The 22,354-nt window shown below is 38.4% G+C and overlaps 1 protein-coding gene across 2 annotated transcripts in view; it reads left to right on the forward strand.

Annotated features, from left to right (window-relative positions):
* Positions 1–22,354, forward strand: part of trrap (transformation/transcription domain-associated protein) — a 133,162-nt gene that overhangs the window by 27,480 nt on the left and 83,328 nt on the right. For both annotated transcript variants that reach the window (XM_051667374.1, XM_051667373.1), the window contains 15 exons: positions 2,271–2,422; positions 3,838–4,037; positions 5,180–5,397; positions 5,495–5,692; positions 5,803–6,063; positions 6,149–6,310; positions 8,467–8,563; positions 13,288–13,409; positions 13,725–13,895; positions 14,194–14,262; positions 17,377–17,496; positions 18,840–18,959; positions 19,044–19,208; positions 19,318–19,499; positions 22,154–22,352. In XM_051667374.1, the coding sequence (XP_051523334.1) occupies positions 2,271–2,422; positions 3,838–4,037; positions 5,180–5,397; positions 5,495–5,692; positions 5,803–6,063; positions 6,149–6,310; positions 8,467–8,563; positions 13,288–13,409; positions 13,725–13,895; positions 14,194–14,262; positions 17,377–17,496; positions 18,840–18,959; positions 19,044–19,208; positions 19,318–19,499; positions 22,154–22,352 (2,436 nt within the window). The remainder of the gene's footprint in view (positions 1–2,270; positions 2,423–3,837; positions 4,038–5,179; positions 5,398–5,494; positions 5,693–5,802; positions 6,064–6,148; positions 6,311–8,466; positions 8,564–13,287; positions 13,410–13,724; positions 13,896–14,193; positions 14,263–17,376; positions 17,497–18,839; positions 18,960–19,043; positions 19,209–19,317; positions 19,500–22,153; positions 22,353–22,354) is intronic.

Below are 22,354 nucleotides of genomic sequence, written 5' to 3' on the forward strand. Positions count from 1 at the left end.
AAAAATTTTTTAGTGCAGCTACCACTGTCTGTCCATAAAATACAGCCTATTGAACAACTTATCATCAGTTATTCATTTTCATTATCAATTATAAATCCATTCATTGACTGCCTTTACTGTAAATCTACACCATTCTTCAACCAGTGTCCATATTCTTGCTAATCTTTATTCCAAAAAGAGGTTTGCATGCCCTTTTACATATAATGATTCATGAAATATACATAGCAATCGTGTTCTGTATAAACTACATGTTCGTTCTTTCCCCGCTGTTCTCTTCTGTTCACTCTTACCATTGATTAAGTTGCATTTTATATCCTCAACAACAGAAGACAAGAGGCTGAAGAGGCCCCCCCCACCCAATCAGTCTTTCCCTGGCGTGCAGACGGGATTATTTACTCCGGATAATTACCCTTCCTGCTGCTGCTCGCTGCTTGGGAAAACGCAAACTGTCATTTCTGTAATTGTGTTCACTCTACAAAGATGGATGCTACCGCCGTACCACCGATACCGCTTAATTTAATTTGCATGCTTCCCTCAGTTGCCACAGGCAGCAGCTGCTATTTGCAGCAGCCCAGAGCCTGGCACTGTGTTTGGATCAAGACAGACTACACCGTGTCAGCCTCGCTCTTCATAACTCATTCTGTCCCCCATAGGGCTGCCCTCCACTCTAAAACCATGCACGCTTGTGTTTCAGTGTGTGTGGAAATCACTTTCCCAAGCTTATGTTCACATAGAAGGATTTTGACACCAGCTGAACTAAACTGCATTCTGTTTTAATGTGAAGCTGACCGTGGTTTGTGCTAATAGCGCTAATTAGGGATTAGGGGTTTTCTTTGTTCTTAAACATTTTGCAAAAACATATAGAGGTGAATTAATGTAGTAATAAATATTTTGGTGTTATCAACAACAAAGCTGTTTTGGCATTATGAGAGTTGTCATAGAAACAGATCATTTCCCCAAATGACCATCACTACTGCTAATGCAGTGTAGTTCAAGAAAGTTCTCTAAGTATGTGCAAAATTACATATATTTTATAATCAAATTGTAGGACAGATATCTGCATCTGACCGACCAACTGTCCGGTCTTAAAGAAGCCTATTATAATTAGGCTGGCTTAGGGTCATATCCACCAGACACAGCGTTGCCATTAGGGGTGTTCACAAAGTACCGGTTCTTTCATCCTCAAAAACAGTTCGACTGAGTGCAGAAGGGTACAAGATGTTTGTTTTTTTTTAGACCTTGTGGTCACAGGCCCATATGCACTGCATATTTTGCATACCCGGTATTTGTGCCACCGGCGCAAATTTTGTCCACACAAAATCTGAGACCTTTTGATTATGCATAATGGATACATTCTATGCATAATAATCGGCTCACAACAGCCGATTTAAAGTCCGACTGTATTTTTCTCAAATTAATTTTGGAGATTGCGTATTTGTTACACAACAGCCTCATTTTCTTGACACCACTGAGGAGAAGCGACGATTTAACATAGAGGAAACCTCCTAAAGAGTTTAAAGAAAAACTCCCAGTTATATATGGAATAAAAACACACTGAAAGGCCAGGCCTCTGCGGTGGAGAAGGCCTTGAGCATTTAAAAAATAGCATGGTTTGTGTAGAGGAACCTCTTGGGGATGGAACATGTGTACAAGGTTATGTGACACATATAATAATGCCTCGACAAGGCAGAACAGCTCAGGACCCTGAGGAATTGTAAAACAATGCTGTACTGCCAGTTATGGCCCTCTTTTTCTCAGTCTATGTGCCATTTATTTCACCTTTTCCAAGTACACGGGGGTATCAGGAGGGAGGACTTTGGTAACAGAGCTCTTCTCTCTGAAATGACCTGCGTAGCTGTCAGTGGTCACGCCGACTTTGGCTATAATTCATTCAGACAGCTCTGTTTTTCTGCACTGAACTGCCTTCTCCATCCTTGAGTCTTACTAATTAGCTAATCTTCTCTCTTGAGTGTCCCGCCACTTAATCCTGTCTTTCTATAATTTGAGTGTTTAAGAGGCATCTAATCACTGGTGCAGAATGTTTTAATGTATGATGGGGCTTTAAGTGTCATCACATAACATTTCAGTGAGATTTATTCCATCTAAATGTGCAACATATTTTTAATAAAAATTATGTGTCAGCCATTCAATCATGTAATTTTTTTCTTATAATTTTTTTATTTTATTATTATTGGTAATATTTTTGGGGTTTTCTTTCTTTGTGCATATTTAGTCCATAATGTTTAACATTGTTATTTTGATGTGTCTAGGCTATAGAGACTGCACTGGATTGCCTGAAGAGTGCCAATACTGAGCCGTATTATAGACGACAGGCCTGGGAGGTGATCAAATGCTTCCTGGTGGCCATGACCAGTCTAGAGGACAACAAGCATGCCCTTTACCAGCTCCTTGCCCACCCCAAGTAAGACCACCACTTGAAAATGCATAAAGCCCTGGCATTGTTTGCTTTATATTTTAAGAACAAGTTCATAGTAAGGTATATTGTGATATTTCATATTTAATAGTGAATAAAACTATTTCTGGTTATACTCTAAAATATTTAATTGTCCAGAAATTGCTCTTTTTGAGTGTAATCTCTGTAAAGGATTTTTAAAAATCCTTTTTCAGTAATAACGACTGGAGAAGTCAACAAAATTCATTGGTCAGAAAGGGTGGGAACCCTGGAAGAATATTCCACCCAAATAATAAAAATTCTGTCATTATTTAGTCACCCTCATGTTGTTCCAAACCCATGTGACTTTCTACCATGGAACACAAAACGGGACATTAGGCAGAATGTTCAGTCTCATCACCATTCACTGTCATTGCATTTTTTTTTTTCATTCAATGAAAGGGAATGGTGACTGAGGCTGACACTCTGCCATTTTCATTTTTTGGCCAACTATTCTTTTAACTGGGTTGGTCCTTTCAGTGTGAGTTGTTGCTGTTGTGTCGTCATAGTTTTCAGACATTATATCAAGCCGAGCAACTCAAGTTCGCATACACTCTGGGGCGGAAACAGGCCTCTGCATTTTCCACTTTGTGTTATGTTTGCAGCTCCTCTGGGCCTCATCCAGCCTGTCCACCACTATCTACAGTGTTAAAGGGGCTAATTACACAGAGACAGTTCTACTGGCTGTGCAGGAGGGTTAGAGGGTCACATAACATAGCCATTGATCCCCACGCTGAGGCTAATTGACTTTGTCTGTTTACCCCAAATCCAGTAAAATAGGCCCCTGCCAAAATAACCACGTGTCCATTATACAGGACGTGAGCCGCCGCCGCTGTCAGATGTCTTGATTCATGTCATCTACTCTCACTATTTCAGTGTGGCACATTGTGGCGGTAACCATGAAAGGGGCCTTTTTCAGAAGGTGTAATGCTCTCTTAATATCGCTAATGCCAGGCCAGATAATGAAGTCCCATTCAGGTGGCAGTGTTATGAATTTGAATTGATCTGGCCGCTCTCACCGCATCTATTTGGCTCAGTCGTCTCCCTAAGCCAAGCCTTTTAAATAGCGATAATGAAATGGAGCGATCCATCACCACTGCTACCGACTTTGGCATTACAGAACACACGCTTGAGAATGGATAAAACACTCACTCCATCACCGTGGTGCTATCAGCTGGGGTAAATAACCAAGCAGGAGACAAAATGTCAGCCAGGCACAATGATAGTCTCCCTCAGGGCTCAGCTGTCCAAACACAAAAAGTATTTTATACTCTGTAATCAAATCAAATTGCCAGGATGGGTTATTCAACTTCAGGCTCTTTTAATGGAGCGAGTTCATGATTGTGATGTGAATTGAGCTGAATGTCTTTGCTGGTTTTCAACAGCTTTACAGAGAAGTGGATCCCTAACGTGATCATCTCCCACCGGTATAAAGCCCAGGACACCCCAGCTCGCAGGACGTTCGAGCAGGCCCTGACAGGGGCCTTCATGTCTGCGGTCATCAAAGATCTCAGGCCCAGCGCTCTGCCTTTCGTAGCCAGCTTAATCCGCCATTACACCATGGTGGCTGTGGCTCAGCAGTGCGGTGAGAAATCTTTCTGCCTATGTGCCAATTTATCCATATCGCAGTTCCATTTGAACCAGTGTTGTTATCCTTAAAGGGATAGTTCACTAAAAAATGAAAATTCTCTCATCATTTACTCACCCTCATGCTATCCCAGATGTGTATGACTTTCTTTCTTCTGCTGAACACAAAGATTTTTAGAAGAATATCTCTGTGAATGGTGGCCAGAACCACAAAGCTTCAAAAAAGGACATAAAGGCAGCATAAAAGTAATTCATACGACTTCAGTGAATTCCAGTGATGAGAAACAGATCAATATTTTAGTCTTTTGTTACTCTATATTCTCCTCCCTTCCCAATAGGTGGCGATATGCACAAAGAATGCTAAATTCCAAAAACCAAAGAAGAATGTGGAAGTGGAGATTTATAGCAAAAGAAGGACTTTAATATTGATTTGTTTCTCACCCATACCTATCATATAACTTCTGAAGACATTGATTTAACCACATATGGATTACTTTTATGCTATCTTTATATGCTTTTTGGACCTTCAGAGTTCTGGCTACCATTCACTTGCATTGAATGGACCTTCAGAGCTGGGATATTCTTCTAAAGATCCTTGTTCATGTTCAGCAGAAGAAAGTTATATACATCTGGGATGACATGTGATGTGAGCAAATGATGAGAGAATTTTCATTTTTGTGTGAACTATCCCTTTAATGAAAACTAAATAAAAAATTTAAAAAACTATAAGCATAATAAAACATGATAAAACTATAAGCAAATAGGTTTTCATAACTCAAAAACAAATTAAAATTAATTTCTGATGCAAAAAGTATATTATAAGATTAGACACCTTTACAACCTGCTTTCATTAAACATGAAAGTGCCACTATGTAGCGATAACACCAGAAGAACCTGAGAAATGTAACTTATGTAAGTGATATCAGTGAACGTATTAATTTTGGCAGCCCAACAATACTAACAGTACAGTAAAAATGAAATGTACTGAAAAGATAAATGGAAACTAAAAAACATTGGGGGAAAAAACTAACAAAGTAATTAGACAAATTGAAAATAAAATGGTAATCAAAGCTATAAATAACCCTGATTTGAACATGACTTGAGGTTTCACATAAAACATAACCATTTTTTGTGTCTCAGGTCCCTTTTTGCTGCCATGCTATCAGTCAGGCAGCCAGCCCAGCACTGCTATGTTCCACAGTGAAGAGAATGGCTCTAAAGGCATGGACCCGCTCGTGTTGATAGACGCCATCGCCATCTGCATGGCCTATGAGGAGAAGGAGCTGTGCAAGATTGGGGAAGTGGCCCTGGCTGTCATCTTTGATGTTGCCAGTATTATTCTGGGCTCTAAAGAAAGGGTGAGAGTTTCACTAGATATTTGATATGTAGCACATCTTAATGACACAGAATCCAATTTAGGGCTAGTGTTAAAATCCATTCTGGTTCTTTCTTCAGGCATGCCAGCTGCCACTGTTTTCCTACATAGTGGAGCGTCTGTGCGCGTGCTGCTATGAACAGGCCTGGTATGCTAAACTGGGTGGAGTAGTATCCATCAAGTTCCTGATGGAGAGGCTTCCACTGATCTGGGTGCTGCAGAACCAGCTCACCTTCCTCAAAGCGCTGCTCTTTGTCATGATGGACCTTACAGGAGAGGTACAAACAATCCCTAACCTCATGAATTGCTGATGTGTTGCCCTACTAGCTCTTGTCCACTTTTGGGTTACCTACAATGAACTTGTGTGTCCCATAATTCTTTATCTCAGGTGTCTAATGGTGCTGTCGCCATGGCAAAGACCACACTGGAGCAGCTGTTGATACGTTGTGCCACTCCTCTGAAGGATGAGGAGAAGACTGATGAGCTTCTGACAGCCCAGGATAAGTCCTTCCACTTGGTGACCCATGACCTGGTGCGTGAGGTCACCTCACCCAACTCAACTGTCCGCAAGCAGGCCATGCACTCCTTGCAGGTGCTTGCTCAAGTCACAGGCAAGAGCGTCACCATCATCATGGAGCCTCACAAAGAAGTGAGTGTTATATTCTCAAATAGGATTATGGAAACGGTGGAAGTTAACTCCTTAGGGAACGTTTAAAACTCCTTTTTTCCTCCAGGTTCTGCAAGACATGGTTCCTCCAAAGAAACACCTTCTGCGGCACCAACCTGCCAATGCTCAGATCGGCCTGATGGAAGGCAACACCTTTTGCACTACCCTGCAGCCCCGCCTCTTCACCATGGACCTCAATGTGGTGGAGCACAAAGTCTTCTACACAGAGGTCAGTCTGAAACAATGAATTTTGTGGATGTAATAAAAAAATATACTGTGCTTAGTGTACTTCAGCTTAGTCTACTTAAGCCCCGTTCACACCGCCAGTGACTGTCACTTGTTGTTGCTAGACTCTGCGATCTGTGTAGCTAGTAGGCATTCCTACTGTTTGCCGCTGTAACGTTATTGAAGGACTGCACTTCTGGCCACAACCTTTGAAAATTTGATCACAGATGAGACCTAATCCCGGTAAAATTAAGATATCATTACAAACTGACAAGGAATCAGTTCTCTTGGCTCTAAAAAAAATTTACATTCTGCAGTGTAGAGTGTTTTATAAAGTGTGCAGCAGTGTTCAGTGCATTAAATCATTAACAAGATGATCAATCTATCACCTATAAATGAATCAAACTTACTCGGAATCAGTGACGGGCCATGCATTTACAGTCTAGGCCTTCAGTGTGGTTCATGCCATTAAGAAAACACAGTTTCACGATGAATAAGACACCGTATGCCTTTGGGCATCATACATTATGACGCAGCTAACTAGTAATACAAACTGACATTTTAAAAACACGTCCACGCACGAAACCAGAACTTGAAACGACACTTAATGCTCAAGCAAGCCTAATTTTAACTGCAGAATGACTGTTTTGTTAAATGAACATCTCCCGAACAGACATTCAAAAATCATAATTTTACATATGAATCTACCAAGGAGGTGTATAGTACCTGGAAAAATCTATCTAATAATATTTGCGATTTAAATGTTGCTTGCAATAAATTTCGTTTTGCAGGGTACATGGTTATGCTGCGTTCCATTCAAGTTGGATGTGGGATATTCCTACTTGATATCTCCGACCATAAATGGATTCCATTCCCCGATATTCGGAACTGCAATGCTCCCGTTAGCTTAGCAGGGGTTTGACTCTCATTAGAGATGTCTCCTAGCAACCCAACTGATAAACAATGCTGCAGCGCTAGCATTTGTGCTTCAGGTGTACGATTATCAAAAGAGATTATAATGTTTTATTCACCTGTTTCTGCAGGCGTTTGTTAAACAAGCTTTAATATCATGTAATGTGGAAACAAACTCATATATCAATATTACTTAATAAAGTGAATGTTTATCACTTATTTTGTATATCTCCCTGAGTGTCGACATGTCTATGACATCATACATCTTCATCTCAGCGAAATCGGAGTTTAGAATTTCTGTATGAGCCTACAAGTTGTAATTCTGACTTAAAGATGCATTCCATTGCACTTTTCCTAGTAGGAAGTTGTAAAATCCAACTTTCCGAGTCGAATGGAACGCATCATTACTTTTCAACTTGATCTGACACTGAATGCTCAAGCAGCCTAATTTAATCTTAGAAAACTCCTGATGTTGTTATAACAATGCAAATATCACTTACCAGTTTGCTTGAAGTGAAAATCAGTCCTCCTTTCCTGTTTAATAAATTAAGCAATCACACGGTCATGCAGAAAATCTCGTGTTTTTAAATCCATAAGGAACTCTTTCTCAACGGCAGTACCAGCAGTGATGATAGCCGACTCGTCAGCATCTCGCGCTCTTCGCTTTCAAATTACGTACATCATAGCCGACTCGTCAGCATCTTGCGCTCTTCGCTTTCAAATTACGTACATCACTTAAAGCATAATTGCATCACTCAAGGCCAGCTAGAAGGCCTTGACCGGGACATATTCTAAAGATCACACCCACCAAGAACAAATAAATCAGTCTGATCAGCTGATGAATCTGACTTTAGTTACTTATTCATTTGCACTGTTGAGGGATTCTGCGGAAATTCTGAAGGCCTGACGGGGTGGAGCTCAACCTCACGTGCTGCTTCGGGCATGCGATTTGTGAAACAGTTGACACACTTTGCTTGTAAGCATCAAGGAATAAATTCTGACTGGATAAACTTTTCGTTTTTCTCTGTTTGTTTGTAGATTAATTAAGAGTGGAAAGCGATTAAAAATACATAGACAAAAAGGTGATTGAGGCGATCTCTGTTGCCAACGGCCACGGCAGCTCATGTCACCGGATGTCGCTGTGCTCTCATTGAAAATGAATGGGATCATGTTGCTGTCTCGGGTGATGTTGCTGGTGGTGTGAACAGGGCTTTACTCTCTGAGCTCCAGTATGTGTGATTTTCACAGTTGCTGAACTTGTGTGAAGCTGAGGATGCCGCCTTGATGAAGCTGCCCTGTTATAAAAGTCTTCCGTCACTGGTGCCGTTACGTATTGCTGCCCTCAGTAAGTGCACTGTACCATCTCTTTTATCAATTTCTTCCTCTGGCAATCCATATAACAGTTATCTACTTCCTCATCCATGTATAAAAGGAAATATATTTGTTCTGTTCCAAAAATCTAGTAGCTGCTTTGCTATCTACTGCAGGCTGTTGCATTTTAAGGCAGTATCCTAACAGAAATGTATGGAAGCCCGTTTCCGCCTCATAGGAATAAAAGTCATAATTATGAGATTTTAAAATTCAAAATTATGAGATGCAAAGTCATATTTATGAGATACGAAGTTAGAATTATGAGATTTAAAAAGTCAATTTTTTGAGAGAAATTCATAATGATAAGTCATAGTGATGAGATACTAAATCAAAATTATGAGAAATCATAATTGAGATTTTAAAAAATCATAATTATGAGATAAAATGTCATTGTTGAAATAAGTCATAATTATGAGATACAATCATAATTTTTAGTCATTATGAGACAAAAAGTCATAATATGCGATAAGTCAAACTTATGAGATACTAAGTCAAAATTATGAGATGCAAAGTCATTTGAACATGGAATTTTAAAGGATTTGTACCAAATGAATTTTAGAGGTCGACTGCCAATCTTCATTGAAAGTTTTTTATCGAACAGACTTTTTAGAGTTAAAATAGAAAACACCTTGTCTAACCTACATAAACAAGGACTTGGAGTACCTCAAGGAAGTATCCTATCAGTAACCCTCTTCAGTATTAAAATAAATAGCATTGCAAAAGTCATTGGCTCTGATGTCCTCTGTAGTTTATATGTAGATGATATCTGCATTTGCTACAAGAGCAAGTACATGAATACTATCGAGCGAAAAATCCAATTGAAGATTAACAAAATGCACTCCTGGTCAGCACAGAACGGTATCAAGTTCTCACAAACAAAAACCATCTGTATGCATTTCTGTCAGCTTTGTTCGCTACACAATGAACCAGAGCTGTTTATGGATGGAGTCCCCATTAAAATTGTTAAAGAGAACAGGTTTCTTGGTATCACTTTTATTCCTCACATTAAATCACTAAAAAAAGAAATGTTTTATAGCTATGAAAGTTTTAAAGGTTTTATCCAAAACCAAGTGGGGAGCAGACAGCTCAACTCTCATGAAATTGTACAGAACCATGGTACGCTCAAAGCTGGACTATGGAAGTATCATTTATGGATCAGCTAGGAAGTCATACATACGACTTTTGAACACTGTACACCAAGGTATATGACTAGCTTTGGGAGCCTACAGAACATCACCAATCCAAAGTCTCTATGCGGAAGCCAATGAACCTTCCTTGGAAATCAGACACCTAAAGTTGGCCTTACAATAAGCAACCAAACTTAAAACAAATAAAGAAAACCCAGCCTATTCAGCAGTTTTCCCACTTCAGCATTCAACAATATATGAAAAAAAAAAAACAAGTTTCATTCATCCATTTGGCCTATGTATAAAAACCCATCTGGAGAACCTGAAAGTGGATCTAAACAGTGTGGAACAGACACATTTCTGCAAAATTCCTCCATGGGATCTCAAAAAGTCTAAAATCCATCTGGATTTAACAAGGAACCAAAAATCCAAAACACATCCGAATGTTTTCCATCAACAATTTCTGGACATAAGAGCAGTATACCCACAACATATCCCAATATACACAGATGGATCTAAATCTGGAAATAAAGTGGCAGTAGCTTTTGCAGCAAAACAACTGTGTCAGGGTATCTGCATCCCTGACCAAAGTTCAGTTTTCACTGCAGAGGCAAACGCTCTACTACTGGCACTGAAGTTTATTGAGACTGCTCCACAACATTTTTTTTAATAATAACCGATTCAAAATCATGTCTTGAAGCATTGGAAGCTACTAAAACTGATCACCCAACAATCGTGAAGATTTTAATCAAACTGTCATCTCTTGAAGCAAAGAGTTTTAATTATTTTTTGCTGGGTACCTGGACACTCAGGAATCTCCGGTAATGAACAAGCAGACAGAGCTGCCAGAGAAGCACTATCTACTGAACCAGTAAAATGCCCTATACCTTCCACAGATCTGAAACCAACTCTGAATGTATATATATCAAAAACAAATGGCAGTCGGAGTGGAATCGATGTTTAAACAACAAATTACGAGAAATAAATCTTGTTGGAACAAGATGTGTTCCCCTTTAATAATCGCTGGGATCAAGTCATTTATACACGTATGTCCTATCCAGCATCAAGACTCACACACCAATTTTTACTATCAGGAGAAAATTCACCAAAGTGCTCATCTTGTCAGAACCCACTATCCATTAAACATATTTTACTGGACTGTCATACCTCTACACATCTGAGGAACCTGTATTATTCAGTTGATTCTTTTGAAAAGGTTTTTAATCAAGTGAATCTTAAACACCTCATTTAACTTATTTAACTATTTTAAATAACTAAACCTGGTTCCCGCCATGAATATAGCCATAGAAGCTGGCATGGTGTAAAAAAATGAAAGAAACAAACAAACAAGCAAAGTCATTTGAGATACTAAGTCAACATTATGAGATACAAAGTCATATTTTAGGTACTAAATCAAAATTATGGGATGCAAAGTCATATTTGAGATACTAAATAAAAATTATGGGATGCAAAGTCATATTTGAGATACTAAATCTAAATTATGGGATGCAAAGTCATATTTGAGATACTAAGTCAAAATTATGAGATACAAAGTATTTGAGATACTAAATCAAAATTATGGGATGCAAAGTCATATTTGAGATACTAAATCAAAATTATGGGATACGAAGTCATATTTGAGATACTAAGTCAAAATTATGAGATACAAAGTATTTGAGATACTAAATCAAAATTATGAGATACAAAGTCATATTTGAGATACTAAATCAAAATTATGGGATGCGAAGTCATATTTGAGATACTAAGTCAAAATTATGAGATGAAAAGTCATATTTGAGATACTAAATCTAAATTATGGGATGCAAAGTCATATTTGAGATACTAAATCAAAATTATGGGATGCAAAGTCATATTTGAGATACTAAATCAAAATTATGAGATACAAAGTCATATTTGAGATACTAAATCAAAATTATGAGATACAAAGTCATATTTGAGATACTAAATCAAAATTATGGGATGCAAAGTCATATTTGAGATACTAAATCAAAATTATGGGATGCAAAGTCATATTTGAGATACTAAATCTAAATTATGGGATGCAAAGTCATATTTGAGATACTAAATCAAAATTATGGGATGCAAAGTCATATTTGAGATACTAAATCTAAATTATGGGATGCAAAGTCATATTTGAGATACTAAATCAAAATTATGAGATACAAAGTCATATTTGAGATACTAAATCAAAATTATGGGATGCAAAGTCATATTTGAGATACTAAGTCATTATTAGATTAAGAAGTCAAAATCTTAAGATAAAAAGTCAAAGATGTGAGATAAAAATTCATTATGAGATAAAACGTCTAAATTATGAGATAAATTGTCTTTGTTGAAATAAAAACTCAAAATTGTATCATAATTGTATCAACAATTATGAGATAAAAAGTCAAAATGTTGAGCTAAAAATTCATCTCATAATTATGATTTAGTAACTCACTTAGCATCGCATAATTGAATTAAGTATTTCATAATTATGACCAGGGACTAAAAATGGTTCAAGGAACAAAAACAAAAACTGAAAACAAACTAAATTTGTATCAGAAAGAAACCGAAAACCGGAACAATTTCCCGGCGATTTTCAACTGTTCTGGAGTGAAAACTTGATTTTTAAATGCTGGTAACGGGTTATAACCGGTTAATTTTGTTCTGATCATTTTTCCATTAAACTAAAGGCCAAAGGGTTCATCATAGTACATTTTTGGAACAACACCACTTCATGTTGCCCGAAAAATTAAACGTGCTTTGATCCTGAAGGAAACTGCTGCATCACACATTTCTTTGCCTTATCACCCGTTGTGGATGTCACATTCTCTAAATGAAGACCTTTTTAACAATTACTACATGTACGGCTAATCCTGGTACAAGGAAAACATTATTAGAGGTAAAAAGTACATTTCTCAGTTGTTTCCAAGTCTTCACTGAATTATTGTTTGATATGATTAATTAATACAGATTTGATGCTGTTGGGTTTTGACTCAGAAGCAGATCTGTAAATACAATTATACTTAACTGTTAATTAACTGCTTGTAATGATTTCTATGTCGATAAATCCACCACACAGGAAAAAAATGTATTGCTTATTTTTGCTTGTTTTGGTAGGCAAGTGACTTATTTTGGGCTTGTTTTTCGAGACCAGGTTGCTTGTTTCTCTTGCAAGATCTGGCAACACTGCAATTGGTATTTTACCCACCCTTTGGCACAGAGTACTGTCATTTTAAAAAGAACGTTATTAAACGTTCTTTTATTTTTGTTCTAACCTTTTGGAAAGGAGGCTGTGGAATTTCTGAACCGGAATGAAAAAATACAGTTTTTTTTTAATGTGTCGGAAGTGAGCTTCCAAAGAAATGGAACCTTATAAGTGATTTTATATATATATATATATATATATATATATATATATATAGGCAGCAGCTTTGTTTCTTAATTCAAATTATTGGTACAGTTGTTTTTGGTATGTACTGTGTAATTGAAAGAAAATGTTAAAGATTGTGGATATGAGGGCTTGAGTGTCAAATGCTTTTTTTCCCTGCCCTGTGTATTTGAGCAGATGCCCTTGCGGCCTGTAACTACCTTCCACAGTCCCGGGAGAAGATCATCGCTGCACTCTTCAAGGCCCTCAACTCTACTAACAGTGAGCTCCAGGAGGCAGGAGAGGCCTGCATGAGAAAGGTCAGCCCTCTCCCTCCACTGGCCTCGTTTCCTCTCTCTTTCTCCAATCTCTTAGTCTTTTCTGTGCACTCTTCCTCTGCCATGCTTCTTCTAATGAGTTCTGCCAGAAAAGATCAATACAGGATGGAGTGAAACAGGCAGAGAGGAAAATGAATTTGGCCTTGATGCATCATCTCATTGTGGAGAGCTGGCGTGGCCTTTCCTTTGCACTAGGTTTAGAGTTTTTCTGTCTGGCTGTTTTTGAAAGTAAGAATACAGCTCATGAAAATGGCCCTTAAGAAACGCATTCGTGTGTATTTGTTTTTGTGTTTTCAGTTTTTGGAGGGGGCCACTATCGAGGTAGATCAGATTCATACGCACATGCGGCCCCTGCTGATGATGCTCGGAGACTATCGCAGTTTGACGCTCAATGTGGTCAATAGACTGACGTCTGTCACACGGCTCTTCCCCAACTCTTTCAATGACAAATTCTGTGACCAGATGATGGTAAGTCAATACTTTAAAGCAGTTTAGAGTTCATGATTTCTTTCCAGGTTTCACAACTTATGCCCTATTACCACTGAAAATAATTTTGACCGGTCCCTTTAGTTTGTAAAAACAAACAAACAAATGTGTTAGCAGTTACACATTTACAATGGATGTACCATTGTTGTACCCCCATATTACCTTCCAGATATCCATTGTAAGTGGAAAAAAAACTGAAAATTGTCAGAGTACAGTGCATTATTCCAAAAGTTTAAATAAAGCCAAGAGAACAGAATCCATGCTTCTCATGTTCTTGCAGCAACACCTGCGTAAGTGGATGGAGGTGGTGGTGATCACACATAAAGGAGGCCAACGCAGTGATGGCAGTGTGAGTATAAGTTTTAATTTTGATGTGGATCTCTGTGGCATACACTGGGGTTTGTTGGGATTTTATGCCGCATCTTTCATTCCACAAACACACTCCTTTTTTGCTTTTCGCTCTTCCTTGAATTATCTGTTGAACTTCACGAGTCCGGAAGTCTCATTATTTATCTGTGAGCAGAAGGAATCTATGAATACTGAGAGCTGAATACTCCCCCTCCAGCCCTGATCACCCCACTCAGACTCTGTGAGTGGCCATATTACAATCAATGATTAATTAGGCGCCGACTTGGTAACAAGCCTCAGTGTTCTGGATCCTTGTTATTTTGTTGGACAGATAACCTTGTAGAGGAAGAAAAGGTGAAAGGGGGATAAAAAAAAGCTTGCTGTTTCCACGCCTCAAAAAGAGTTGCCATTCTTTTTGTCTTGTTTGCCCTGCCTTTCTCTAAAATGTATTGTAATTGCATGCAAATTGGCCCTCTGTTCCTGCATTTTTAAATTTTCCTAAAGTATTGACAGAATGACCAACCATACATGAATATTCTCATGCAGAGAAAAAGAAGGTCCGTTCAGGGAGAGCATAAAACTTGGATTTATTTGTTATGAGAGTGTGTGCAAGCCTATATGCGAATGGTAGTGTTCTTCAATGTTTCCTAAATTTAAAAATATCTTGTCTAAAATAACAGTGTTCCAAATATAGTAAGATGAATCTCCAAGGGATTCATGTATTTTTTTGTTGTTGTGCTGAGCAAAACCTATTTCTGTTGGGCAGACCCTTCGGCCACCTAAGCAGGAATGTGCCAGTCCTGTACAGTGTTCACTGTACCATTCTTTACAAAGCAGTTAATTTCTTTGATTAGGGTATTTGTAACATTTTAGCTGACCCCCTTATTGAGTTTTATTTTATACAGCAACTTAAAACCATAGGAATTATACATATGCTGTTTATTGCAAATATTTATGCTGACTTTGCCCAGATGATTGTTATTTCATATCTGTAAGTTATATAGATAACATGCATTACTGTTATTTTTCTATCATGGTTTTTCAAAGAAATTCGAGAAAAATTCTTGTTGATAAATTGTATTATGTTGTGATGAGAAAATAATGCATGAAGCATGGCCTCTGTGGGCTTTTGTATGTTTGGAAATGTTATCTTTGCAATTCCATCATGTTTCTCTTTGAAATGTCTGTACTGTTTTAGGTAGTGGTCGACCAATATGTTTTTTTTAATGGCCGATGCCAATATCCAGAGAGCAGGACTGGCCGAAACAAATGGCCAATATATCCAGTCCCCAATAATACAGTCCCTTTAGAGAGCCGCTGATTAAATTCCTGACGCGTTTTGCGTCTGCTGCAAACAGTGGAGCTGTTCATGATGGAGGCCACGCACAATGACCTGAAGTGGAGCCGCATGTTCACGGTGTGTGTTTATGCATGGATGGCATGTGCGCATTAGTAATTGCATTTTCACACAAAAGACCGAATCAAACCAATTGCACGTACATAAAGTGCATAGTGAATATGACATTTCCTCATAGTGCACATGAAGCACTTTTACTTTGAAGTTGCACCTACGCGCTCTTGCGGATCCAACACGAAATGCACTCTACTGACAGTTTAAACGGCCTGGATCGCCTGCTTGGATTGTCACGGACTGACTGTCATGATTTGTGAATCAGAGGAACGTTTGATCTTGAAGTTTTGATTCTGGCTGATAGAATACGCGCTTCAGAGGAAATATTATTAGATGAGCACTTGCCGGAAAGAAATGGCTGGATTTTTCTGAGGTTTGTTTATAACATTGGTTTAATCGAGACATCCGCATATTTGCAGACGGTATATAATATTAGGTAAAAAGGATATATCCAGGGCACTCAGACTTAAGTATAAAATGTAAAAAGTATTTATTAAACCATGACTAGAATAAATCAGTTATTCTAGCCATGGTTTCATGGTCTGAGTGCCTCGGATATATCCTTTTTTCATGAGATAGATTATCCCTTTTCCAAAGAGCACCAGCAGATATTGACTTTATACCCAAGTAGCACTCGTTGCATTTTTGTTTCGGTATATAATATTAGTTTTATTTATATTTGCCTTTTTATCATTAGACAAGACAGTTAAATGTTACAGGGAACTGTTGATGAGAGTGAAACAAGTGAGCACTTTAACAGTATGAGCTCAGACGTGTCTATCGCGGCTCTGATTTAAATGAGAATGTGTTGCATACCGGTATATTATTGTAGCAACACGATGGCACGTAACGAAAAACCGATTGTTCGTTTACATGTCTCAGATGCTTCACATGCATGCAGGCGATTCTCGGCACCCTCGCGGCCTTAAGAAACAAATCTTTGGAAAATGTTTAATATCGTCCGATTTATCGGCCTCAGCGATATCAGTTGACCACTAGTTCTAGGATACTCTCCTTATCTTGCGAGTAATCAGTGCTGTATATTTCTCACAGCTTCAGTTCCATACTGAAAATCAGTGGACATTCTTTTTTTTTTTTACATTCTTGAGCCTTCTGCACAGATGTTTTTTTGATCTGCGTGAGAGCAACATAAAGTGTGCAGCCATGCACTTGTTTTTTGCTAAACATAGAATCATACACACCCATTCAGTGGGACCCATCCCCTCAGTCCATACAGCATTCATTACCCACACTGCTTTGCTGATTATGTCTGTTGTTTCCTGTTCTGGCGCAGCCTGCCATGGAGGGTGTAGAGGTGAGATGGTGGTCCGCTGTGGGGTCTTTACCGGCTCTGCTCTCATTGTGCTTGTGGTTTAATTGTGCTGGTGGAGTCTTTGTAACAGTATTTCTGTGTCTGTGATGTTGTGTTTGACCCATATGTCTCAAACATCCAAACCTGCTACCATTTGACGATCCATGATGTAAATTTTTTTTCCAGGAAACAACCTGTCTGAATCTAGGCAGTCCTTGCCTCTTCATTTTTAACCTACTTCCCTGAATGACTTTCCTGCAGATGTTCCCCAACACGTGTCACTGTTGATTATATATTACATGAGGTACTTCCATTGGAGGTACTTTCAGGTTTTCCACTGCTGGTTTATCACTAACCATCACTGTGATACATTTTTCCATTCCCCTCTGCAGGAAATGAGGATCTGTTCAGCCATTATAAATCTCTTCCACCTGATACCAGCTGCTCCACAGACCCTGGTCAAACCTCTGCTGGAGGTGGTGATGAAGACGGAGAGGGCCATGCTCATAGAGGTACAAAACTTGTCCTCTCCATACCCATTTGCTTATAAATCTGCATGCACAATATATTAAGGTGGCAAATGCATGTCAGTTAAAATAAATACTAGTGCAATTTGTTTCAATTAATGCTGTCAATTGAATGAATTATATGAAACGCTGATTACTCAATCACATTAATATTTGCGTAGAACAGCCGCCAAACCAAGATAATTCAAGAAAATTACATTTTGGCTGACGAGGAAAGCATTGAATAAACTTTACAAAAAGTATACTTGTAGTTTCTAAAAATGTGTCGCAAGACCCCTACATTCTATTCAATTGCAATGTGAATGACCCCTTACTCATTCTGTGCTGCTTGCTCCAAGTAAGTTTGACAAGGCATGTTTTCTGTAATCGCAGCAGGGGCTTTGCATTTAGCTGGTGCTTCAATCTTTATTTGATATTTACATATACACTACCGGACAAAAGTTTTGAAACACTTGACTGAAATGTTTCTCATGATCTTAAAAAATCTTTTGATCTGAAGGCGTATGATTAAATGTTTGAAATTAGTTTTGTAGACAAAAATATAATTGTGCCAACATATTAATTTATTTCATTATAAAACTAAAATGTAATAATAATAAAAAAAAACTTGTTTTAAATTGATGACTTGGACCAAATAATAAAGAAAAGCAGCCAATAAGTGCCCAACATAAACTCGGCAAAAAAAGAAACATCATCTCACTTTCAACTGCTTTTATTTTCAGCAAACGTAATGTGTAAATATTTGTATGAACATAAAAATATGCACATCAACAATAAAGATCTGTAAAGTTTTTTGGATTTTTCAATATTGTCTTTAAAATATGGTTTCTTGAAAAAGGGACGTTTCTTTTTTTGCCGAGTTTAGATGGGAACTCCTTCAATACTGTTTAAAAAGCATCCCAGGGTGATACCTCAAGAAGCTGATTGAGAAAATGTCAAGAGTACATGTCTGCAAATTCTAGGCAAAGGGTGACTACTTTGAAGATGCTAAAATATAACACAGTTTTGATTTATTTTGGATTTTGTTTAGTCACAACATAATTCCCATAGTTCCATTTATGTTATTCCATAGTTTTGATGACTTTACTATTATTCTAAAATGTAAAAAAAAAAAAAATTATAATAAAGAATAAATGTTTCAAAACATCTGACCGGTAGTGTAGGTCAGGGAGTATGATTAAAATGTTAATTTGTAGTGTTTTTTATTTTATTTTTATTGATTGTACAAAATGTAAACATTTAATTGATACCCCTAGTTTGAATTCAGTTAGGTGCGGTGTGAATATTGTGGTTGTATAAAAAAAAATGTATGTATTGTTACTCCACAGGCAGGTAGTCCCTTTAGAGAACCACTGATTAAGTTCCTGACGCGTCATCCATCGCAAACAGTGGAGCTGTTCATGATGGAGGCCACGCTCAACGACCCGCAGTGGAGCCGCATGTTCATGGTGTGTGTTTTTTTTACTTGCCTATACCTCACATACCATTATAAGCTTATATATTTATGTCTTTCTCTTAAATTCCTTTCACAGAGCTTCTTGAAGCACAAAGATGCCAAGCCACTTAGAGATGTCTTGGCTTCCAATCCTAATCGATTTGTCCCTCTGCTGGTTCCAGCTGGGCCTGCAGCAACTGTGAGGCCTGGTTCTCCATCCACCAGCACTGCCCGCCTCGACCTGCAGTTCCAGGCCATAAAGGTGGCCCATAGTCTCTTAATTGAGCTGTTTATTGAGCCATTTACTGTCATTTAATACAATTCTTAATGTAATTGTAGCTTGAATGTTAATGAGCATTCTACTCCCTCAGATCATAAGCATCATAGTGAAAAATGATGAAGGCTGGTTGGCAGGGCAGCACTCTCTAGTCAGTCAGCTCAGACGTGTGTGGGTAAGCGAGGCCTTCCAAGAACGCCACCGTAAAGACAACATGGCTGCAACCAACTGGAAAGAGCCCAAACTATTGGCTTATTGTCTGCTTAGCTACTGCAAGTAAGTATTTTTTTTCAAGAAATCCTAATTTTTTATACATTTTGGTGACTTTGACTTAAGGTGATGTAATTTTTTTAATGTTGAACACTGTGGCTCTATGACGCTATCAGAATGTTGCTCTGCTTGTTTGAGCATCCTGACCAGCCCAAAATTGCAACATTGCCTCAGTGAGGCGGGGCTATTTAAAAAAATAAAATTAACCTATGGCAGACAGGGACGGTGTTTGGGAAACATATTTTTAGGGCCCAAGCACTGAAAGTGCAGAGGCCCTATTGTTCTTCTAATGAGTATTATTATTATTATTATAATTATTATTATTATCATTGCCATTAGGGCTTGGCAAAAGTTCATACATAGGTGTGTAGAGGGAGCTTTGTAGCACATCCCTTTTGAGCTACAATAACCAAACTTTGTACATGTATAGATCTCATCAAGCCGGACAACTTTTGCGCTGACAGCCAAAAGCTCTGTCCAACAGGAAGTCGGCCAATTGGATTGTTTGAAAAATGCATGCTCTGGAATTTGAAATACTCCTCCTAGGGGATTCATGTTACAGGTACCAAATGTCGACGACATCATGCAAAGACATTGACGATGCTAAAATTGTGAATGGATTTTTGATGTATCGAACGGTGTTGCCATGGTGATGCGATTAAATTAATGTCAACTAATGGGAAACAGGAAGTGTCTCATATCATCTGCGTGCATCAAAATTGAGCCGTATGTTTGGCCTTGTGGGATGATCACATTGATGTGGCCATTGTGGATCACGGTCGTAATGCCACGAACTGGCGGAAGGAAGTGTGGCACTTTTAACAGACTTTGACTGTTTAACTTATGTTTACTTGAATTGCTTCAGATTTTTTTTAGAATAATTTAAAGACAGTGCAGATTTAACATTCTGAAGGGATTCTTGATATGTTAAATAGTGTTGCCATTGTTACGCATTAAATGTCGTCATTCCTTTTTATGTATATTCGCATGTTTTTGATGTACTTGGCATGTTTGAATTTTCATGATATTTTGCACACACATCAGAGTTGTTGTCCATTAGGCCTGGGCAAATGTTTACTCATGGGCGTGGCTCGGGAGCTCTGTAGCGCCACCTTTTGACAAAAGTGGTGGGGTCAGTTTCTTCTATGCTCACCAAACTTGCTACATATATTGTTCTCATCAAGCCTGACAACTTTCAAAATTATTGTCATTAGCTCCGTCCAACAGGAAGTCAGCCATTTTGAATTGAATGTGCATGTTTTGTAAATTGCAGGCCCTGAACTTTTGAATACTCCTCCTAGGGGATTCATGTGATTGACACCAAATTTAGGCAATGTTATGCAAAGACATTGAAGATGCTAAATTGTGAACGGATTGTTGATATTTTGAACTGTGTCACCATGACAAAGCAATAAATGTATGACCAAAAACAGGAAGTGCCTTATATCTTCTGTGTGTATTGTGTAATTTTGATCAAAATTGAGATGCATGTTTGGTCTTGGGGGCTAATCACATGGATTTGACTATTTTGGGTCACGGTCATAGCTCCACCACCTGGCAGCAGGAAGTGTGGCTCTTATAACAGACTATAAAACAGTCCTCTTTTATTTACTCAAATTGTTTAAAATTGTTTAGGATAATGTCAAATGGCAAATGAATGTGTCCACCTTGCATTGTTTTCCGAAAGTCACCGTGTGGAAATGGACCAGTTATGCTTTGGCCCGTCATTGTTGCTTGCAGCTATATTTATTATTATTATTCTTTTTTCAAGGTTTTCGGTATTTTTGTGGTACCTAACATGCGTGAAAATTCTTTTTGCAAAAAAATTTTGCACACACATCAGAGTCGTTAGCCATTAGGACTGGGCAAAAGTTCACACATGGGCATGTAGGGGGGATTTGTAGCACCCCCTTTAAAATTGGCATATAACGGGGTCTCTGTAGCACCCCCATTTTTACCTAGAATCACCAAACTTGGTACATATATAGTTCTCATCAAGCCAGACAACTTTCATAATTATAGTTATTAGCTTCACCCAACAGGAAGTCGGCCATTTAGGATTTTTTGAATATTGCAGTCTTTGATCTTTTATACTCCTCCTAGGGGATTCATGAGACTGTCACCACATTTGGACAACCTTATGCCAAGACATTGAAGATGCTAAATTGTGAACAGAATTTTGATATATCGAACAGTGTTGCCATGGCGAGGCATTAAATCAATGGCGAAAAATGGGAAACAGGATATGTCTAATATCTTCTGTGTGCAATGTGTGATTTAGATCAGAATTAATATTTATGTTTAGTGTTGGGGGGTAATCACATGGATGTGACTATTTTGGGTCACTTCATAGCGCCAACACCTGGCAGCAGGAAGTGTGGCTCTTACAAAAGACTTTAAAATAGTCCTCTTATATTTACCCAGATTGCTTCAAAATGGTTTAGAATAATGTTAAATGCTAAATGGATGTGTCCACCTTGGAAATGGACCCATGGTGCTTGGGCCTGTCATCGCTGCTTGCAGCTATATTTACAATTCTGTTTGGTGATGCTAATGTCGCAGAAAAAAAACGCTTGCTTTTAAGTTTGTCCCAGTTGTTTTTAAGATATAAACGACTTTAGAAATGCAGCATGTCTTCACATTTCTAAATTCTCCTGCAGGCGCAACTTTTCAGAGATCGAGCTGCTCTTCCAGCTGCTGAGAGCCTTTACCGGCCGTTTTCTGTGCAACATGACCTTTCTGAAGGAGTACATGGAGGAGGAGATCCCCAAGAACTACAGCATCACGCACAAACGAGCACTCTTCTTCCGTTTTGTGGAGTTCAATGACCCACACTTCAATGATGAGCTGAAGGCAAAGGT

The sequence above is a fragment of the Myxocyprinus asiaticus genome, chromosome 32, assembly GCF_019703515.2.
Source record: "Myxocyprinus asiaticus isolate MX2 ecotype Aquarium Trade chromosome 32, UBuf_Myxa_2, whole genome shotgun sequence".
Lineage (NCBI taxonomy): Eukaryota > Metazoa > Chordata > Actinopteri > Cypriniformes > Catostomidae > Myxocyprinus > Myxocyprinus asiaticus.